Genomic DNA, 23,126 nt, shown 5'->3' on the forward strand with positions numbered 1-23,126 from the left:
TGTTATTCTGAGACAGCGTCTGACGCAAACATCAGTTGGACGTAGAATAGTGATGTTTTTTGTTATTTTTAAAGTAAAGTAAATCCAGCGTCTTCCAGACGTCACATGCCAACAATACCAACATCTGCTGAACGTCACAGTGGTAACGTCCACACAACAAGTTCTAGCATTGTTAGTTGTGAGTCAGGGTGTTCACGTCCAACATCAACACCATTTTTACTAACTACGTGTCCAAATGTTTGTGGACACCCCTTCTAATGAATGCATTCAGCTACTTTAAGTTGCACCCATTGCTGACACAGATGTGCAAATGCACACACACAGCTTGCCTACTCTGTGTAGAGCAGTACTGCCAATAGAATAGGACTCTCTGGAGCAGATCAATCAGATTAACCCACTGGCACCATGCTGCCTAATGCCAGGTGTGGGCTAGAGGGGTATAAAGCCCCCCAGTATTGAGCTGTGGAGCAGTGGAGCTGAGTTCTCTGGAATGATGAACGGTGCTCCAGCCAATACTATTGGGATGAGGTGGGGAGGTGATCATTCAACATCCTGACCTCACTAACGCTTTTGTTGCTAAATGCAGTCAATCAAATCCTCACAGCAATGATCCTCCAAAATCTAGTAGAAAGCCAGTAGAGACAGTCACTCCAACAAAAGCAGGTACCCTTTTTTTCAGTACCCTTGATCTTAGAAGAGACTATGAATGAGCAGGTGTCCCAATACTTTTGTCCACTAGCCTTTCCATTATTTTCTTTCTTCCTTTTTTACTTCATCATAATTCCCAAGTATTCCAAAGTAATATCACACCTTTCTACATGGATACTCCCCCCCACACCCCCTGCCCCCCTCTCTCATATATCAGTGCTATTCCGATCCCTGGTGGTCACACCTGTCTCCTGTGTCACATCACAAAGTGCCCAACCTGTTCCATTAACCACCACTCTACAGTCCAGTGCTGAATTTGGATTCAAGGTCCAGATGAGAATCCCTTAGTGGACTGTTCCCTCATTGACCGCTTCCAGAGGAAGTCATCAGTGTCACAAGCTCACTGCAGACGGCCACTGTTCCCAGTACACACTGTGTGTGGATTAGGGTTCCCTCATATTGACTATTGACCATTAGGTGATATTGACTGTGTAGCCCCTCTGTTTGGCTCAAGACTGCCCAAGGTTTCAACAGTGGGCTACACTAGGAGTGGGTGATATAATGATGGGATATCGGTTATTACTAGGGATGGCACTTTGGTATTGAAGGGTTTCAATATCGGCAGACAGTCGTATCGGATATGATTCGGAAAGGGATGAATCCGATCCAATCGTATAACTAAGCTAGCCAATAAGAGCACACACTCACAGGGCGTGATACAGTGTTAGTGTGATAGTAGTTTGAGCATGATAGCCCACTTTTACACACTTACAACATACATACATAAGTGACACTATCTGGACAAAAGTATTTGGACACCCTCTCATTCACTGTTTCTTCTGAAATCAAGGGAGACAAAGAGATTCTCCTGCTTTTGTTGGAGTGACTGTCTCGACTGTCCAGGGAAGAAGCCTTTCTACTAGATTTTGGAGGAGCATTGCTGTAAGGATTTGATTGCGAGGGGTGGGTGGGCAAGGGGGGGGGACGATTTACTCATCCTGGCAATTTACAGGTGAGTTGAATCAGGTGTGCTCGAGCTTGTTGTCCACCACTGATCACAATATTGTACCATAATGCCCCCCCCCCCGCTAGATTGTACCAGTCATATACTAAGCTCATATGTGACTCTGCATGTCATCACTGTCAATCAAAAACCTTGTATCTCCGAAAAGTTACACTTACTTACAAGGTTACTCGTATTACAGAATTGGGCCAATGTAGTGTTAGGTGTCTTGCCCAAGGACTCTTATTGGTGTAGCACAGCACAGTCACCCAGACCAGGAATCGAACCCCAGTTTCCCCAAGGTGTGATAGCTCAGTGGCAGGTAGTGGTGTTATCTGTTGCGCCACACCAACCAACTACAAACTACAAATGGTAACTGTACTGGAGAAGGAAAAAAAATCTAGCATTTCTGTTGGTTTTTTAACATTTCTATTGGTCCTTTAATCATCATAATTCTGGCCAGATTTACATTATATTATATGGACAAAAGTATTGGGACAGCAGCTCGTTCATTGCTTTATAGCCTATTCTGCTTATGGTGGAGTAACTGTCTCTGCTTTCCAGGGAAGAAGGCTTTTTACTATATTTTGGAGCAGGCATTGCTGTGAGAATTTGATTGCATTCAGCAACAAGAGCATTAGTGAGGTCAGGATGTTGATATTCATCCCTGTACCTTGACCCCAACTCATCCCTAACATATTGAAAAAAAAAAACAACTAGAAATGGAGCTACGAGATGCACCAGTATATCACAGCACTGTTTATCACGGCATGTTGGAGAGTCTTATACGGCCATCTGTTAAACTTTATTAGGCTGTATGTTGTGTATATGTATACGCTATATCGTCTGTAAATGTACGAAAAAGGCCTCGTAGGCTCCTCTACAGTCCAACAATCAATAAGTAATTCCAAGGACACGGGAGTGCAATGTCTCCCTCGCGCTCCCTCTTGTCTGCCGCCTGACTTGACTGAAAGGAGCTGATTAGAGGATGATGGGTCAGGTAGATGCAGTCAGCCGTGTGATGGATGCACGTTTCCACCCATTTATCAGCCTAATCTCCGTGCTCAAGTGCGCCACGTTAGTCACAGCAATGCTTGTTTTAGTTGTCTGCCTCTCCCACGGGCTGACTGACAGCGTAAGCCACGGTATTGTTGCCGGGTCATTTCCCTGAGAGCGGGTTCTGCTTTAGAAGCTTTTGTGTTTAACAACAGAGGCTGACTCACTGGCTCTAATTAACGGGAATGGGGGAGAAAGAAGAGTGTGTGTGTTGGAGTGTGTGTATGTGAAGAGGAGGAGGTCGAGATGGAAATAGAGGAGAAGGATAAGAGGAATGATAGAGATATGGCTTTTATTACATTGATTGACATTTCCCCATGTTGGAAACCACGTATGGTCGTGGTCAAAGCTATTGGCACTATTGCACTGCTTTCAGAAAATGCACTACTTCCCCTAGAAATGAGCTGCAATTGTAAATGCTTTGGTATTCCCATTCCCAAGCCTTCCCAGAACTCCAGAAATGGACTGGACATAATTATTGGCTTTTTGTTATTAACTGTAAGAAATAATTAGATTTTAATCATGTGATCTGTGTTTCTACAAACCTTCAAATCTGACCAGGATCCAATCCAGAACCCATAATCTAATCATATGAAATGAGCAGGTGTAAATAGGGTCTTCATGTTCCTGGCACTGTAGCTAACCTCCTTGGACGTGGACGGAAAAGATAAATTAACGGAAGATTGCAACCAAGGGTTGTTGAAATAGTGAAACCATTAAACCTTAAAAATAAAACTATCGCACACCTTTCTTTATTTTTTAAACCAGCACTGAAGAACCGAGTGGAGGCTAACGCTAATGCTAACACACACACAAACACTATAGAAACCCCAATCATGGGGTCATGGGTCAAGGAAGTCATGGGTGTCACAAGCTCACTGCAGACGGCCACCGTTCCCAATACACACTGTGTGGATTAGGGCTCCCTCATATTGACTATTGACCATTAGGTGATGTTGACTGTGTAGCCCCTCTGTTTGGCTCAAGACTGCCCAAGGTTTCAACAGTGGGCTTCACTAGGGGTGGGTGATATAATGATGGGATATCGGTATCGATATTACTAGGGATGGCACTTTGCTATTGAAGGGTTTCAATATCGGCAGACAATCGTATCGGATATGATTCGGAAAGGGATGAATCCGATAAACCTAGTGGAGGCTAACGCTAATGCTAACACACACACAAACACTATAGAAACCCCACACACACACAGCAAATTCACCCACTATAAACCAGCTATTACACACCAGTAGACCAACAACAACCACAGATATCAGTCCAGAGTGTGTACCAGTACACTACACACACACACAGGAAGTGATTAGACTGCAGTGTTTTAGAGAAGCTGGGAGCTGATTGGTCAGGGAGGAGAGTCAGACTGGATTAGAAGATATTAAACACTATAAAACTTGACTAAACTAAATCAGACAGTCCAGAAAGTCTGATTGTAGAATCTGATACTGAAAATAAAGGGATTTACTGATCGGATTAATCAGCAGCTCGTCTGATCTAAACGGAGGGGCTGGATTATTTATACTCAGCATTAAGAGACTTGGATTTGATCAGAGGGGCAAAATAACCTCATCGGGACATCTGTGAAAATGACGAGACAGGGCTTAAACTGTAATATCTGTGCTGGTTTGTTTATCTTGAAGTCATAAGCAGGCAGCGGTAGCCGAGACAATCTGCGTCTGTAACCAACAGAAATACTAGCTTTATATATTAAAGCTCCTCGGATTCCCCCTTCCTTTCCCCCTCCTGCTTCTCTTCCCTCCTCTTCCCACTCCCTCCTGCAGCTGCTGTTCCCTTGTCACTCGGATGAGTGTTTGTGTGTTTTTGTACGAGGCTCCTGGTGTCTCAGCGGTGGTTGCTGATAGTGCAGCAGATGTTCCCTCTTCCCTGTCATGGTGACGGAGAGAGCGTGTGATTCAGAGGAGAGTGATGATCCGACATCCATTTCATGTTCTCTGCCATGTCTGTGTTCTGAGCGATTGTCTCCGCAGATACAAATCTTTGCTTTTTTCACACCTGGGAGTGAGAAAGCACGTTGTCACGTTGTTTCTTAGTGTCGGTTTTTGCTCACGTTGGAAAACGGGCCCGTGTGATGCCCCAGACTTTAACATACCACAGAGAATCAATAAACACAGTCGCAGTACATAGGCAGGTACTTAGTGAATATCGAACTCTGTGCTAAATACTGACGACTAAGGGAGTGGGACGTAGCGGGGAGGTGGGGAGGCATTAGGGTGTGACCTATGTGCCACTCAGAACTCATAAGCTCTACAGGGATTGGATTCCTTTATCAGGGGGACGCCTGTAATAATAAATCTACACGTTTCTTTAGTGGTAAAACTCCTGGACTGGAATTAAAAGGGCAGGTCATAACCTGAAAATATGCCCTAAACACAGAGAGAACAAGAAACTGTGTCATATTTAATGAATATATATAATGAATTAATAATTAGAATTCAAATTCTATATATTTTTAATTTATACATTGTAAATACAGTTATTAAATGTAAGTTTTTGATTATTTTAATTTTCATACTGATATGCTACCATAACTAACAAGCTGATTTGCTCTTTTACTGAAATGCCAAACTTAATAACTTTATACAGACCCTGTTTACACCTGGTCACTTCATGCGACTTGTATCTGGATTGTATCCTGCTAAGATTTTAGCCACATGTGTTTACACTCTCTAAGCATCTAAGGCATCTAAGGCCACTCTACATTATCAGTTTCTCTGGTTTTACTATTTATAGGCAATGTATTTAGTGAAATACATTTACATGTATTTCATAAACCATGGACAACATTTCCACAAAATTCCAAATAAACATATTTGCTGTTTAGAGCATTTATTTATTTGTAGAAATGACAACTGCTCAAAAACAACTGCTGAAATAATGCAATCAATGATTATAATAATAATAATAATAATAATAATAATAATAATAATGCAAAGATGTTATTTTTCAGATGTAAACAACACAGTTGTTTAATATCTATCTAATTTGTAGTAATATCTAAACTCTGAGAGCATTCAGAAATCACTATTTTGAAATAACCTCGACTGCCAATCACAGCTCTCATGTCTCGACAGGCTCTTCATTAGTTTTTCACACTGCTGTTGGGACTATGCCAGTCATAGTCTGTAAATTCAGCTAATGCAGCTTTGATTGATGAAATGCCTGGATAATAAATAAAACGTATGCCATACACATAGAGATGCAAATTTAAGAAAATGTGTGTGGCATTTTGTGGCTCTAACAGTTAAACAGACCCTAGTTAACAATAAATTGAATTATTGAATTTGAAAACATATATTAATATTGAGCCCAAAGTTAAAGTTAAACTTTAATTTCAAATTTGGGATTATTTTAATTGTGATACTGATATGAAGATTGACTAATTTATTGAAGGGAAGACCTTTTATATAACAACACAAGGTATATCTGTCTGCATTATAGCATAAAAATGGAATACTGTTTTGGATTAGGTTCTGGGTCATTTGTTTACATTTATTTTTTAAGATTTGCTCTTTCAGATGAATCCACATTTTCAGTGTTCACAGTAATACACATTAATAGTGAGGAGCTGTTTTATTGAAGAAATGCTTAATTCATTTGCCTTATAGTTCTACTTAAAGTTCCTTCTGACGGATTTCTGTGTCTGATATACAGTCATATTGCTGTTCATACAGTTTTACTGCTGTTCTGAATGGTTGTCGTGAGGGTCGTCTGTAGTGCGGCGCTTTAAACGACAACAGTGATTAACGTCTTATACATCTGCTGTCATATTTCAGATATCTTCTCATAAGCTTTCGGCCTCTGCTCTGGTAGACCAGGCTACTGGTCCTCTCAGTGGGAAACCAGCCTTAGTTTTGTTATTTCACCCACATTTTGGTCAGAGAACAGTCCTGCCAAATCAGAGGTTTGGCAGTGCGGAAGGCTTTTACTTTATATGGAAGAGAGGGGAAAAAGTTATTTTCTCATGATGTTCACTCAGCCTTCAGTTTTCCCTCTTCCTGCTCGCTTTGCGTCCACAAATGCTAATGTTTCTAATAATGAACGAGCACTTGTGGGCATTATTCAAACCATATCAAGTCCCCATTATTGCACTTTTATTATTTCTTTTATGAAATATTAATTTTTCATTAATTATTATGTTGCTGCTCTCCACATAAGCCACACCATCAAACAGCAGATCACACTACACAGAGCCCACTACAGATGCCTGCAGTGCCAGAGCATCATGCTACGCTTGTTGGCATTACGCTGGCTAAGACAGACGGTCTGAAACAGACCCCTCAGCAGAGTGGGACTGTACTGAGGCCTCCATGTCAAGCGGAGCTGAACGCTTCACTTTGTTGCGCCGAGGCTGATCTGATTGTGATCAGGTTCCCTCTGCCAGCCCTCTGTGGAGGAATCGGGGGGGCGGTGTGCTGGAACTGAGCTCTCTTTGTGGACGTGATCCTGGGAGAGGTGCTGTTTGCTCCTCAGCCTGAAGCAGACAAAGGAAGTGCCGAGGTCACACCGGTTTATTTTCAGCGTGGCCCCTTCATGATAGGTGAGCAGTGATAGCACAGTAAAGTGGTTTGGGGTGGAATGGGGGTCAGAGGTAAAGGAAGATGTCTGTTTCCGTGTGAGTGTACTCAACCCCAGCCGTATAGACTCTTTTCTCTGCATGTGTTTACTTTACTCTTTAGCCCATTTTTACTGCCGTTTTCACGAAGCAGATATACAGGAATCCAATAATCGGACAGAAGATCAACAAAACATATAGCATAAAGACCCCCGGGGAGTAAGCCAAAGGGGGCACTGGCAAGGAAGAACACCTGCAAAGCTGGAGGAAGAAACCTTGGTAGGATACCAAGACTGACAAGGGGGGTTTTGTTCTCCTCTGGTCAGACTACTTATAGATTATTGATTGATAAAATCACTGTACCACCACATAAGGCTGTTCTTCTGTTCAGGTGTGCTAAACTAATCATAATATAATATAATTAATATAATCAATAAAGAGAACGGTAGAAATAATGAAAGTAATGAAGGTCAAAAACAATAGTAGTAGCAAGTAGTTCATGTAAACTTGGGCAGCTGGTTTGACGTGGGTAGCAGGGGAGCCCAGCTTTCAGGTCTTCCATCGCAGTCAGGCCAGACAAGGGGGCAGATATTAGCTTGGAGATGGTAAATGGACAGAATTGGTTCTGATTGGATTTATAGAGAACAGAGAATGTGAACATTATCAGAGTGTGGCTGACGCCTCCGGTAGATCTGACCATAACAGCCTAATTAAAAGAGGAAGCCAGAAGGTAACACAGACATGGGAGCGCCCTGAAACCCTGGCATCCATCCGCTCCACCGTCTAGCGATCCTGTGCAAGTGGCGGGACGACAGCACCGACATCTCAGTTTACCCCAATTTCATGCATCCATGATCCAGTGCTTGTTATTTCACACCAGATCGGCACACAGTGTGAGATGCAAGTGGTTTATGTTTATCTTGAATGGAAATGCAGGCTACACATAACTTTATTGTACATGTTTTGCTTAAATAAACGAATAGACTGAAAGCGATGGTCTGTAAGGTTTAGGGATTTGAGGATTTGCAGACCTCTCTGGTGAGAAAGTGGCCTTGCACAGAGAATGCGGAAGAGTACTTTTACAACATGCCTTGTGGTGTGGTCTGCAATCAGAGCGCAAATCTATTACAGTATGTAAACACAGTGCTGTGTATCATTATCAGCCCATTTTCAGCCTGCTGTTAATGCTGTTATTTCTCTTCAGATCCAAACTGGATCAGTTAACACAGGCTGCAGCTGTCACCATGTTCAGTCAGCATTTTAGGCTATTAATGCTGTAGCCTATATTATGGGAAGACTAATCAGCACCCTCTTCGTACTTGTGAAAAGGTTAACAGCGATAAATTGCTCAGTCTGTGTAAATACAGTATATATGTACGTCCATTATTAGGCCTGCGTTTATGACCTTCTATCTTGGCACTAACTACATGGTTCCCGCACTTCCCAACATGGCCAAATGCCTCTAAATAAAACCTTGCATGTTCTAGTCTGCCAGTGCTCTTGTCTATTTCTGCACCATGCCAACACCTCAGTGTGTAAACAGCTTATAGCTGTTCAGAAAATGCTTCTGAAGGACCTTGTTTGTGAGAAAGAGACAGACAATATTATCTGGCACAGTGTACAAAATTGAGCTAAACAAGGTCTTCCGTGCTAAGGTAAACACTCACTATGTGATTAATGGCCTGGAACAGAGAAGGACCTCGTTTTTACTGCTAAGAAGCGGCAGTAAGCTGTACGTTTCTGAGCTTTGATGAAAGGAGGGGGTCCGTGGCCTTGTTTACCAGTGCCCTAGTCAAGGTCGGTTTGGGATGGCTCCATGCTGATGGTCTCAGTGGGCTATCAGTGCCAGAGCTTTCAGCTCCAGAGCAGGAGGAAATGTCTCTCCACAGTGCACGCACACACACAGGATGCTCCAAATGCAGCAGTTTAACAGTCTCACCGTCCCCTCGCAGCCTGTGTTTTATCACCTTACACCTACCCCCACTGAGAGCCATTCCTGATGACAGTGTGATAATATGCACCAAAATGCCACATATGAACACTAGGGATGCATGAGGATATCAGAGCCATAAAAAAAGTCAGGCATGAAGATGATACATTTCATAATGATGATAATGATGATGCATTTATTGAACAAAATATACTATAGCTAGCTAGCTATGAGCTATGAGCTAGCTATGGTTGGTGTGGTGCAACAGATAACACCACTACCTGCCAGTGAGCTTCCACACCATGTGGAAGACTGGGGTTTGATTCCCGGTCTGGGTGGCTGTGGGTGCTGTGCTACACCAATAACACTACACTGACCCAACTCTGTAATACGACTAACCTTGTAAGTCGCTCTGGATGCAATTGTCTGTTGCATGGCTGACTTTTCATTAAAAAATTTACTAGTTTCCATTTTTCTGCGTCTTGTAGTTCTGCTCAGCAATCCAGGATAACTATCCCGGTGATTTTAGTGGGGCACAGCGACTTTTTAACGGGAATCCTGTAAATTGGGTCTGATTTGGATCAAATATTTTTACAACGATGATCAGCACTCATTCAACCAGGTGTGTCCAGATAGGACTAGATAGGTGCTACAGAAGGTCCCAGTTCGGTGTATGCTCAATGAAAAACCCTAATGGTACAAAAAGGCCCAAGTATCAGCTCAATTTATTGTGAATTGTTGTAGCATTCAAGCACCTTGATAATATTTGATAGTGGGGCTTCTAGTGATTCCCAAGCCTTGTCATGCGTGTATTTATGTCTAAATGGAGTTTCCCTTTCCATTGTTCCAGTTTCAGCTTGTGTACCAGGATTGTGAGTGTAAAATAATAAAACTGGTGTAAAAAAAAAAGTTCTCACCCGGCATCTCAGTTCTTGACAGTGTGATAAAGGAAAAACAGTAGAACAATCAGACCTGCAGGGTAATTACCGTGTGAGTAAGGCCCGCTTGCTGACCAGCTTATGGGTATATTTGTAGATAGCCTTATCTTTGGTTCGGCTACATTACAGAGGTTCTCCCCCTCTCTCTATTTCTGTCTCTCTCTCTTTTTCCAGATCAACCTGGGATTTCATTTGAGATAGTAGAGATGACCCTGCCATCCAAAAACACGCTGTCCACTGTTGTAAACAATGGTATATCACATTATCTAGGAATGTGAGCTTTTTAATGAGCTTCATTAGCTTTTTTGGCCCATGGGGTCACATCTTGGAAACGCGGCCCTATCAGGCACCACCTATCTGCCTGAGCCCCTTCTGCGGTGCTGTAGGAAGCGCCTTTATTGGAACCTTCTGAAGAGTGACCCGACACCGACTTCTATCTTCTATATCTGTTTGGTGATTAGATCTAACCTCAGTTTGGCCCCTCACACTTCTCTCTGTTCCGTCTGCCTCCGAGATAATCTGCGTTCGCATCACAAAGCTCGCCTTCATCTCCGCGCTCTCCTGTGCAATGGGTGGATGACGGGCAGAGCTGCGCTTCCTCTGTTTACTACAAGCCTGAGAAAATATTTATGGCATTCAGCTGGGGCTTGGAATGTCTCGCTTTTGAAATCCTCAGAGGTGGGTGAGTGTGTAACCTCAATTTCGAGGCAACACTTGCCTGAAGAAACAGGGCCATGGTGCTGGAATTAAACCATTAGTTCCAATTCTGGGAACTGAACTGCGTTGCATATACAAGCCAGTCATAGCTACTCAAAAGCCACCGAGCGGTTTGACAGGGTGGGCTTGTGCGGCCTTCTTGCTTTGTCTACCTTGTTCCGCAGAGTCAGGGTTTGTCTCTGAGCTCTGAAGAACTGGTACTAAGTCCAGATGCCATTGTGGAACTGATAATGGCTGGGACTTCTTGAGTGGGTGACCATGAAAACACACCATAACAAGCGTCCCATCCCAGCTACCCCAGAGAGCACTTTCTTTCTGCCTGAGATTGCAACAGGCTAGCGGGGGAGGGTGCAGGAAGTGGTTCATGGGTGACCACTGGGAGCAAAGTATTTCAAGCCCATCTTCCTGCGTGATAAATCTGAGAGTTCCTCGGCCCTGGGGCCTGAGGAACTGTCCACGTAGGCGGCTTATTCATGGGTGAGGAGTCACTGATTTAAGCTGTGGTCGCTCAGTGGTGGGGAGGCTCAGAGCAGCTGCCGGGCCTCGACGCTTATCTGCTTACTCTGCGGATTCGCCCTGTCGTCCAAATTGCAGCTACCGACATGCATGCTCTGCCTAATTCTTATCAGACGAGCGTTTGTCGCCTCCTCGGCTTCAGCTCTGGCTCGTTCGAGATATTCTTGTCTTGGAGAGGGGTTGCGTCAGCAGGCATTAGACATGGCGCAGGTCTTTCGCCGTCTGCTGTCCTTTAGCAGATGGGGAATTCCCAACCAACAAAGCCTCTTTGATACAGTGGGTCGTGGACTGTCGACTGTCTGGTGTGGCCTTTTGCCGTTGCTGCGAAATGGAAAGATGTAGCTGTTAGCATTTTAGTGGGGTTTGTCAAAAACAACAGCCTAAAAGTCAACTCGAAGGATGCCATTCAAAACAAGCGGCGAAGGCTTGTTTTGCTGAGGGTTCTCAGAAACACTAGGAGCTCCACTTGTGGTGAGGTGAGGGTTTTGGTGGTTTTTGGAGCTATTTTTGGCAGCATGCCATGACTCGGGGAGAGATTGGAAGCCCTGAAACTGACCTCTGCGCTGTGATAATACAGCCTTCTCTCTCCCTCGTTTTCCCTCTCTCGCTGTCTCCTCTCGCTCTGGCTGAGTTGTTGGAAGTGGCCCATGAGGACAGGAGACGCATCCTTTCTCAGATACCACTTGACGGAAGTGGGTGAGAGTTCAAAGATTGATGAGAGGGGTTGGGGTTTGGGTATGGGGGGAGGGGTCTCATGGCTGACCAAATAAAGCCACAGAGAAAGCAAGGGAGAGAGAGTATGAGTGTTTCGTCTGGAGACAGATGCTATAACTTGCAGTTGACAGTACTGTGTCCGAGCTCCTCGTTTAGAGTATTTAACAGTGTCAGCGGTCGGGCCTCAGGCATGAACAACTGTTTACTTTAGTGGTAAACTACTGAGTGACCAAAACACTGGGGGTCTCGGAAACACAGCCAGACTGACGGGCCCGGCACCACATTCATTTCCTGTAGGCTTCTCCTGGTTTATGTGTTTTACAGTGCTTCCACCTCATGCTATTACATAGATAGATCCCTCACACGCTTCCAGATAAAGGAGCAATGCCATAGAGGAACCATCTTTGGTTCCAGAAAGAACCATGTGTGCAACAGAGAACCTTGCAAACATGGCCTAAAGAACCATTCTTCGATGTAAAAGTTCTTTACCATTTTAAGGGTTCTTCAAAGGGTCATATTCAAAGAACCGTTTTAAACCACTTTACACTATGTGTCCAAATGTTTGTGTTAAGTTGCACCCATTGCTGACACATATGTGCAAATGCACTCACACACAGTTTGTCTAGCCCCTGTAAGGAAGTACTGCCAATAGAATAGGACCCTCTGGAGCAGATAAACATGAACCTATTGGCCCCATGCTGCCTAATGCAAGGTGTGGTCTAGAGGGCCATAAAGCCCCCTGTCATTGAGCTGTGGAGCAGTGGAAAACTGTGATCTCTGGAATGATACTTTTGGGATGAAGCACTATTATTGTTAAGAGTTGATTTGTGTATAAAATAAAATACTTGATGTAGACATCACATCCTGTCAAACGGGCTGTTGTTTAACCCTTAGAGGGTTTGACTGTTCTCCTATTCTTTGCTATGCTGTTTTACATGCAGCTGCATTATTAAGTTATTATAAATGCTAAGCTGTGTATTGGCAAGAACCTGGTGATGCAATACATGGGTTACTGTACGGTTATTGAATTCATAGCAATATATTGTGATGCTGATCATTTTCAAATTTGATCAAATTTTAGGAAATATGTCATAGTATAAAAACACACCATCATATGCATAAAATCTGAGTAAAAGAAAAGTTGACTTTTTATCCAATCATAATCAGCCACCAATCTTAACCTAATTATAAATCAATACAGTGGCTCAGCGGTCTAATGCACTACCACTATGGCCCAGGGGTCCCAAGCACAATTGGCCGTGCCCTTCTCCGGGTGGGTAGATGGTGCTCTCTCCCCTCATCACTCCTAAAGCGATGTCGGCCAGCCCAGGCATCTGTTAGCAAGCGTGTCGGCTGCCTGCCAATGCCGTGGAAAAGAGGCGGTTGCTGGCTTTGCATGTATCGGCGGAGACATGGCTTAAATTCTTGCCCTTTTCGTGTCGGGAGCATTGCTAGTGGTAGGGGGAGCTATGAAGGGGTGGGTTAATTAGCCGTGCAAAATTGGGATTGAAAACAGAGAAAAATTCATTTTGCTACACATTGCTACATTATTGCAAAATGTCATAATACTTTGTTATGGTGAAATTTACTTGCAGCACTTTTTAGGTCTAAGACATTTCTTCTTATACCTACAAACAATGTGACAAATATGATTTTGAAGTTTGGAGTCTCCATTATTTAGCTAGGGCTGGGCGATATGGCAAAAATACCATATCACGAAATGTAAAGAATTTTTTCGTGATACACAATATTTATCACAATACATGTAATCACAGACTACAAACATCAGTAGTGACAGATTCTACTGACAGATTCTACTAAACTACTATTTAGATCCTCTCCTGTACCGAATACAGTGATTTATATTCAACACCTGCTGCTCTTCATCTAATTAAACCAGTCTAATTACACTGTCTGTAATGAAACCTGCAGCTGATCAGTGTTTATTAAGCACTTACAGTATCCTCCATATGTCTCTCTCTCCATACTTTGTTAGCCTCCTTTTACTCTGTTCTTCAATAGCCAGGACCCCACAGGACTGACCACCACAGAGCAGGTACTATTTGGGTGGTGACCCTCACTGACATGGGAGAATGGGAATGGGAGCATGGATCAGACACAGCAGTGCTGCTGGAGTGTTTAAACCCCTCAGCACCACTGCTGGACTGAAAAATGTCCAGCAGTGATGAAACCTAAAAGCTGATCAGTGTTTATGCATAGAAGAGCATATTGTATATCACGATAACAAAGTGTATCACGATACGAACAAATATCGTCATATTGCCCAGCTCTATTTTCAGCCCAATAGAGAAGATCTCTTTGCTACCACTGGTGATCACTACAAGCATTGCTCCTGTTCTGAGACACAAGCTCTAAGTGACTTAGTGCTCTAAGCTCTAATTATTATCACACATGGCCATGCAGAGCACATCTGAGCAGTGCTGTTGCACAAAAATGCAGCCAATAAAGGAAATAAGCGGGAAATAAAAAGAAATCGAGAAATCCTTGGGAGACTTTCAATACCAGGATGTTGTTCTAGTCCAGCACATAAGGTAGAGTGTCAGTTTTGCTGCAAGCAAGAGGTTTATGAACCTTTACGGAAGGTGCTTCATCTTTAATTAAGAGCAGTCGATGGCCTAATGTTACGTTTGGAAGAGGTCTCCTGGTGTTTCTGGAGTTGCAGACTCCAACACTCTTGTTTTTCAATAGAGAGACTATTCAGTGCTGCTTGTGTGCCGTGTTGTGTTTGGAAGGGGTCAAGGGAGCTCATCTATGACTTTTTAGCTTTAGTGAATTCACTTTCCTCCAGAGAGTCCTCAGGAGGCTCTTCTTTTTGGCTCAGGACAGGGCTTTTTCAGGGCCGCTTTGCTATACAGACAGGAAGGCCTGGTTTGTCAGAACAGTCTTAAAAATGAAGGTGCTTTAACTGGTTTGAACGAGGCCACAGAAGAACCACTTTTGGTCCCATGGAGAAACAAGTATTAAAAAAAGGACATCAGCCATAACATTAAAACCACCTCCTTGTTTCTGCATGCATTGTCCAATGTTATCAGCTCCACTGTGTAGTTCTGTAATTCCAGACTGTATCCATATGTCTCTCTCTCCATACTTTGTTAGCCTCCTTTTACCCTGTTCTTCAATAGCCAGGACCCCACAGGACTGACCACCACAGAGTACATATTATTTGGATGGTGACCCTCACTGACATGATGGTAGTGTGGATCAGACACAGCAGTGCTGCTGGAGTGTTTAAACCCCTCAGCATCACTGCTGAACTGAGAACAGTCCACCAACCAGAACTATCCAGCCAGCAGTGTCCTGTGGGGCAGCAGCCCTGTCCTGTGAGCACTGTTGAAGGACTAGAGAATGACCAACACCAACAAACTGTGCAGCAACAGATCAGAGCTTCTGTCTCAGGCTTTACATCTACAGGTGGATCATTTTGGTGGGAGGGTCTAATAGGGTGGACAGTGAGTGGACAGACTCAGTGTTTAAACACTCCAGCAGCACTGCTGTGGCTGATCCACTCGTACCACCAGCCCAACACACTCTACTAACATACTCACCACCACCCTGTCAGTCAGTTAAGCTAATGCTAACCAGCTTTTCTCTTCTGATTCAGAGCAGTTTGGCATTTGTAATGACGTCAGATTGATGGTTTAACTTTTATTTAATGATTGATTTACACTATGCTGTGTTCACTTCGTCACCCTGTAAGCAATCTGAATGTTGTATTTGGTCATTTTTCCAGTTTTATACAAGCCAGGATGAGATTGTATCGAAGCCATATGAAAGTTTTATGTTTTAAGAGTTTTATTTGGAGATATACTGGTATGAAAAAAGTGGGTACAGCCCAACCCTAGTAATGTAAGGTGCCCATATGGTCTCATATTCCAGCTTGAAAAAGCCAGGGTCAGCTACAGTGCTCCTAGAGCAGAGAGGCCCAACAGTGGCAGCTTAGTGGACCAGGGTATTAAACCCATAACCATGTGATCAATAACCCAGCACTCTAACCACTGAGCCACCACTTCCTATTTGATTGATTTAGGACTTCATCTATTTTTTCCCCCAATTTGATTGACTGTTGTTCAGTTGGTCTCTCTATTAGGCCTTCTTTGGTTCCTCTCACGTTGCAGCTGCCTTCATTAAAAGCTCCATCTGTGAAACCAGCAATTTCCACTTTTATGGAGGACCAAAACAACAGAAGGCATATCGCCCCAAACACTTCCTGGGGTGTGTTGCAGTCTGCTGGAGTGACAGTGCATATTTTACCAACATTATGGAGGGTTTTTTAATGTGAACACACCTCAAAAGCAGATTAATTGGATGGGGGCAGTGGTTGGAGCTCTAGGCTATTGATGACAGGGTTGTGGGTTCGATACCCGGGCTTGGCAAGCTGCCACTGTTGGGCTCTTGAGTAAGGCCCTTCACCCGCTCTGCTCCCCGAGCACTGGAGTTGGCTGTCCACCGCTCTGTGTGTGTGTGTACTCACTGCCCCTAGTTCACTAGTGTGTATGTGTGTGTGTGTGTTCACTACCACAGATGGGTCAAATGTGGAGGACACGTTTTGCTGTACATAGTACAGTGACAAATACGTGCACCTTTACCTTTAATGCATCATCCATAGTTGAGGTCATCAGCTTCAACGTTGACTAATCCCTGCAGGCTCAGACTGATGGACTGGGACTTTTCCCCTATAGACCGGACGTGTCATACCTCTGAAGCGTTTAATAGACTTTGCCTTCTCTCCAGTTCCCAAGTCAAATGTAATGATTTCATTTAAGTTTCTGGAAATTGAGCCCTGCCCTCCAACGTTGCTTCACATTTGCACAGTCAGGGAAAACAGGCTAATTAGCCCTCCAGTTTTTACGGCAGAGGCCAGAACCTGCTGTGTAAAAGTCTTGTGTCTTGGGGTGAGCGGACATGACTAATCGATGACTAATGCATGTAATGCGCTTCTTTGTCTCTTTCAGGGCATGCGGGTGTTGGTGGATGCCCGGGACAAGCTGGGGGTTACCTGGCAGAACTCAGAGAATGAGAAGCATGGGATGTTCGTGATGTCATTCGAAAACAAGGCCGGAGTACCGGTGGAGCCGTGCACCTTCCAGCTGTACGTGCCAGCTCTGCAAGCGCTGTGGGGCGACTCGGGCATTCAGGAGGCGTATGGGCGCAGGAGCGAGTTCCAGCTGGTGAGTGGGTGAGCTTTGTTTGATAGGCCATGATGTAGGATTAGGTGATATGAAATCGTATTAATTAATATTAATAAAAATAATAACAGTTGAGTTGAAGAGGAAGCCTGATAACCATTGGGAAGCAATGATGTGCCTCGGTAATGTAAACAGCTGTATAAATAAATTTTTATAATGCATGCATAAAAATGATTGTAAAGGGGCGGAGCTATTTCTAAGTGATGGAATTGGTCATATGCTGATATATACTGTACAGTAAAATCCATATTTTAATGGTACTGTATCCAGTTTTTAGATCTGACATATTGTTTCCCTATAGCAGCAGATTTGTATGGATAATTTTCCCTATAGGAATGAATTGGGTGCAAAAGATTGGTGACAATGATACAGATACAGCGGTAACATCCCAAACAACCACACGGAGTGCCAGTGCCACCACTTGGCGACACCTAAGCAACCACCTTAGACACATTAGCAATCATCTGGGATACCATATCAACAGCCTAGCAACCACCTAGAAACATTAGACACATTAGCAACCACCTGCGATACCATTGCAAAAGCAGCATCATAGCAGTCATCACAACACTAACTGTATCAAGCACTTAGCAACAGCTTAGCAACAGAGTAGCGACCACGAAGCAATGCCAACTGTAGCAAGCACTTAGCAACATCATAGCAACCATGAATAGCCATCATAGCAACCATCAGGCCCCTGCAACTCATCCAGAATGCAGCGGCACGGGTCGTCTTCAATGTCCCAAAATTTAGCCATGTCACTCCACTGCTGCGTTCTCTCTCCACTGGCTTCCTGTAGCTGCTGACCAGGTCATCAGATTCAAAACCCTGACTCTGGCCTACAAAGCCAAGAACGGACCAGCCCCTCCGTATCTGATGGCAATGGTCAAAAGCCGATCCGCACCAAGAGCCCTTCGAGCTTCAAGTACGGCTCGGCTTGACCCGCCATCCCTCAAAATCCGCGGAAGACAAGCGTCCAGGCTTTTTTCTGTCCTGGCACCAAAGTGGTGGAACGAGCTGCCCCTGGATGTCCGAACGGCCGAGTCACTCGCTGTCTTCAAACGCAGACTGAAGACCCACCTCTTCAGAGAGTACTTGGACGAATAGTTCTATGGTCGCCTTATTGTATTGTTTAGTAATGTCTAAGCTTAGAGGTATCTTTTGAATTATTAGCCTATTCTAACTAGCGAAGGTTTTCTTGGGTAAATAGCAAAGCACTTTGTAAGTCGCTCTGGATAAGAGCGTCTGCTAAATGCCATAAATGTAAATGTAAATGTAAATGAAGTGACACCAACCATTGCAAGCACTTAGCAACAACTTAGCAACATCATAACAGCTATAAAGCGACACCAAACGTAGCAAGCACTTAGCAACATCACAGCAACCATTGGGCAAGCACTTAGGAAGCACTTAGCAACACCACAGCATTTACCTGGGATACTATAGCAACCACAAACCAACACAATAGCAATCATTACAACACCACATCATTCACCTGCAATACTATAGCAACCACATACCAACACAATAGCAACCACCTGGGATACCAAAACAACAATTTAACAAACCATAGAAACCACAAAGCAACACCACAGCAATCACATGGGATGCCATAGCAACCACCAGGCAACCACAAAGCAAGCACTTTGCACCACCACAGCAATTACTTGGGATACCACAGCAACCATTAGGCAATCACTTGGCAACACCACAGCATTCACCTGGGATACCATTTAGCACACCATAGCAACACCACAGCAATCACATGGGATACCATAGCAACTACTTAGCAACATCATAGCAACCACCAGGCAACCACACAGCAAGCACTTGGCAACACCACAGCATTCACCTGGGATACCATTTAGCACACCATACCAACCCCAAAGCAACACCACAGCAATCACATGGGATACCATAGCAACTATTCAGCAACATTAAAGCAACCCCAAAGCAGCCACATAGCAAGCACTTGGGATATCACTGCAACCATTAGGCAAGCACTCGGCAACACCACAGCAATCACATGGGATACCATAGCAACTACTTAGCAACATCATAGCAACCACAAGGAAACCACATAGCAAGCACTTTGCACCACCACAGCAATCACTTGGGATACCATAGTAACCATTTAGCACCATCATGGCAAAAACTAAGCAACAACATAGCAACAGCCTAGCAGTGCGGACCACTTTAGCTGTGTAGCCATTCTGTGTTGCCTTTAGGAAACACACGTCTCCCTCTTACAGCCCTCTTACAGCCCTCTTACAGCCCTGTCCCGCAGCACTGGGTTTGATCAGACCTGCCCTCTGACTAATGCACACAGGATTATCTCACACTTGCATGTTTAGTCTGATCGAGGGAGTCTTTTGAAAGAGTGTTCTCTTTAATCACGAGTACGTGACTGTAGGCGTGTGATGAAGTATCTTCAAACAGGAAGAAATGAAAGATGTAAAGCTACACTCTGTGACTTAGGAACCGCAGTGTGTTGACCCTGCCGCTGTATTTATTACGAAACTGAAAGGAAGGATTAGAGATATGCAACAGCCCAGATTCATACACAGAGCCCCCAGTGCAAGAGCTCAGCACTAGCGCCATGAAGTGCACTCAGAAGATCTCACTACGCTCAGGAAAATGAAGGTGCTACGAAGCTTATGTTGAGTGAAGTAGTAGTGAACCTTCACTTGCCCTGTGATGGACTGGTGACCTGTCCAGGGAGTATTTTTGCCTTGCGCCCAATGATTCGGGTACTTCAGACCCACCACGACCCTGACCAAGAAGAAGTTCTTCACCAATTTAAAGGCTCTTCACACCCACACATCTCTATTACTAAAATCCTTCTTGACGGTTCGTCTTTGGCATCACTGAAATACGTCTTTGTAGCACCTTTACGTTTAAGCAAAACTTCTGAGACACAGCTGTTTGTTAGGAAAATCGCCAAACCGGCAATGAAACGAGTGATTATCTGCTCAAGTTAAATGCGCTTGGACTCAACAGCGATCCAACCAAATGACCAAAGAACCAAGGGTCCATGGACATCGATGTGTAGCCGGGAACGTCCAGCTAACTGAGGCTCCAATCACACCAGTTCAGAGGATAAAGCCTCATATCTGAGAGCAGAGTCAAGTGAATGGTCTCAGGACAGCTTTCCACTGTTTTCAGGCTTCTGTAGTAGACTGGTTCATTCATGCAGGTATAAGCGAACTTAGCATGTCGCTGAATTTCAGCCGTCTGTAAAAGGAGGGCTCTGAATTCCTGATTGAGATTCCGAATCTGTTTGTACAGTGAAATGTACGACAGCTCTTTACCGGTTTCCTGTTCAGAGACGTCTCCGAATTCTAGTGGGCGTGGTCCCAGACAGATAGATCGAGAACATTACCTGCCTAATGACCATGTTCAAACCTAAATGGACTCTTAACTATCTGCCACTATTAATATCACCACTATTAACCATCATTACTCTCATTACTCTGACCATCACTGCCATGCCTATATTTAGTTATACACAGCATGATTATTATATTATGATTATGAATATGTTGCACATCTGAGCAGTTCATCAGTTTAGGTGGTTTGGTGACTTAATCATTTATAAATAGTTCTGATCAGAGGAGAATGGGTCGTGTCCCCCTTCTGAGTCTTGGTTCACAGCAATCACTTGGGATACCACAGCAACCATTAGGCAAGCACTCTGCAACACCACAACATTCACCTGGGATACCATAGCAACTATTCAGTAACATCATAGCAACCCCAAGGCAGCCACATAGCAAGCACTTGGGATACCACTGCAACCATTAGGCAAGCACTCTGCAACACCACAGCATTCACCTGGGATACTATAGCAACCACATAGCAACACAATAGCAACCACCTGGGATACCATAGCAACTTTTATCAATAATTTATACGTAGTTCTGATCAGAGGAGGATGGGTCAGGTCCCCCTTCTGAGTCTTGGTTCACAGCAATCACTTTGGATACCACAGCAACCATTAGGCAATCACTTGGCAACACCACAGCATTCACCTGGGATACCATAGCAACTATTCAGTAACATCATAGCAACCCCAAGGCAGTCACATAGCAAGCATTTGGGATACCACTGCAACCATTAGGCAAGACATTATCAATAATGTATACGTAGTTCTGATCAGAGGAGGACGGGTCGGGTCTCCCTTGTGAGTCTTGGTTCCTCTCAAGGTTTCTTCCTCCAGCTGTGAGGGAGTTTTATCCCTGCCACTGTGGTCTTTGGCTGCTCACTGGTGGTCTTAGAATTTTCATGTCTTTTTATGCTATAATTTTTCTTTTTTCTGTCTTTTACTAATGACTGATTCTGTAAAGCTGCTTTGTGACAACAGTTGTAAAAATTGCTAAACAACTATATGATATGATAGATAGATAGATAAATACTTTATTGATCCAGAAGGAATGTTACACTCTCATTCAAAAGTTTGTTGATTTGAAAGGACAAGTTTATTTTTCAGTTTTATTCCAAACTTTTGAACAACAGTGTAAATTGTTGAACTCTTAAAACCATGCCCAGGCACATTTAAATCTGCAGCCTGCAGTAAGTAGCCTTATTATTAATTCATGTGATCCATAACTCCATAACTCGGTGCACACACAGCGATTTGACTTTGATGAGTTCAGGACCTTCTCAATCTTTAATTACTCTGTCTGGGCGCTGGAGAAGTAGCAGTGGCGCACACGCTCCTGCCACAGCACCTCTAGATCATCCTGAATTATTCAGGTTTGCAAAACTAGGGCAGCGGAGCAGAGTAGAGGGCGATGAGGAGAAAACCAAGATACGATAGGGCCGCTTCCCCAGAACCTCCAGGCGAGCTTCAACCACTGTGCTCATTTAAAGCGGTTTAACTGTATCGTGGACGATCTCTTGTCGTGTCTGCCTGCTGTCGCAGGTTCACGCTCGAAGAGTCACGAAGCAATCATCGCAGTCACCGTGGCACGGGGAGCATGCAGCATGGATGACCCGGGAATGACCTAGACCTAGGCCATATGCATATCAAAGCCTTCCAGTGGAGGGACAGAGCTGGCAGAACTGCTGAGCCTGGCTTTGACGGGAGGGCACGGGACAAACCGATGTTTGTTTGCGGAGAGGGTTGTACAAAAAGCTCATTCTCAATATGTTCCTCATCATCATCTCCGCCGTCACCATCACCATCGCTCACACAGACCCTCAGCCCACAAATCAAATAGGACAGCCCTTGCTGCTCGAGAACATTTTCATCAGATAAGACAATTTGTGTTTAATCTGCCTTGGACAGAATTGAATTAGGGTCTGGCGTTAGCTGATGAGGCTCTCGCTTCTCAGACACGTCGACAGAGCCTTCTCCGAGTGACTGCTGTATCATTTAATTTGCAGCCTGTATAGGAGAGTATGAAAATTTGATTTACTAGCCCATTAAGGCCACATTAGCTTTTTGTCAAACTTTAAATCAAGCTTGAAAAGAGAAGGGTGTAAGACTTTATAAACTATCATTCTGGAATTAATAAAACTGCCGGGAGATTTATTGGTAGTAAGGTTTGTGTTCATTTCATATTACGTCCCCTAGAGAATAAAGCAGGCATTCGCTTCTCTATTCTTTGTGGGTGTATATGTGGATGTGTGTGTGTGTGTGTGTATATACAATGGTCAGCGCCTCCCTTTAAGACTTATTATCTACACAACGTGAATAAGTAATACATGTATGACGTCTTTGGCATTGAGATCAGCTCCAGAGCCTCTGAAAGACGTGCTGTGCAGCTGGGAGGGGGTGGGTCAGAGGCGGCCTGCTCTGGCTCTT

General features: G+C 44.0%; 1 protein-coding gene across 1 annotated transcript in view; it reads left to right on the forward strand.

Annotated features, from left to right (window-relative positions):
- Nucleotides 1-23,126, forward strand: part of gna12a (guanine nucleotide binding protein (G protein) alpha 12a) — a 52,962-nt gene that overhangs the window by 2,884 nt on the left and 26,952 nt on the right. The window contains exons 2-4 of the mRNA XM_072676368.1: nt 2,398-2,423; nt 11,776-11,782; nt 17,084-17,299. Coding sequence (XP_072532469.1) covers nt 2,398-2,423; nt 11,776-11,782; nt 17,084-17,299 — 249 coding nt within the window. The remainder of the gene's footprint in view (nt 1-2,397; nt 2,424-11,775; nt 11,783-17,083; nt 17,300-23,126) is intronic.

The sequence above is a fragment of the Salminus brasiliensis genome, chromosome 3, assembly GCF_030463535.1.
Source record: "Salminus brasiliensis chromosome 3, fSalBra1.hap2, whole genome shotgun sequence".
Taxonomy (NCBI): domain Eukaryota; kingdom Metazoa; phylum Chordata; class Actinopteri; order Characiformes; family Bryconidae; genus Salminus; species Salminus brasiliensis.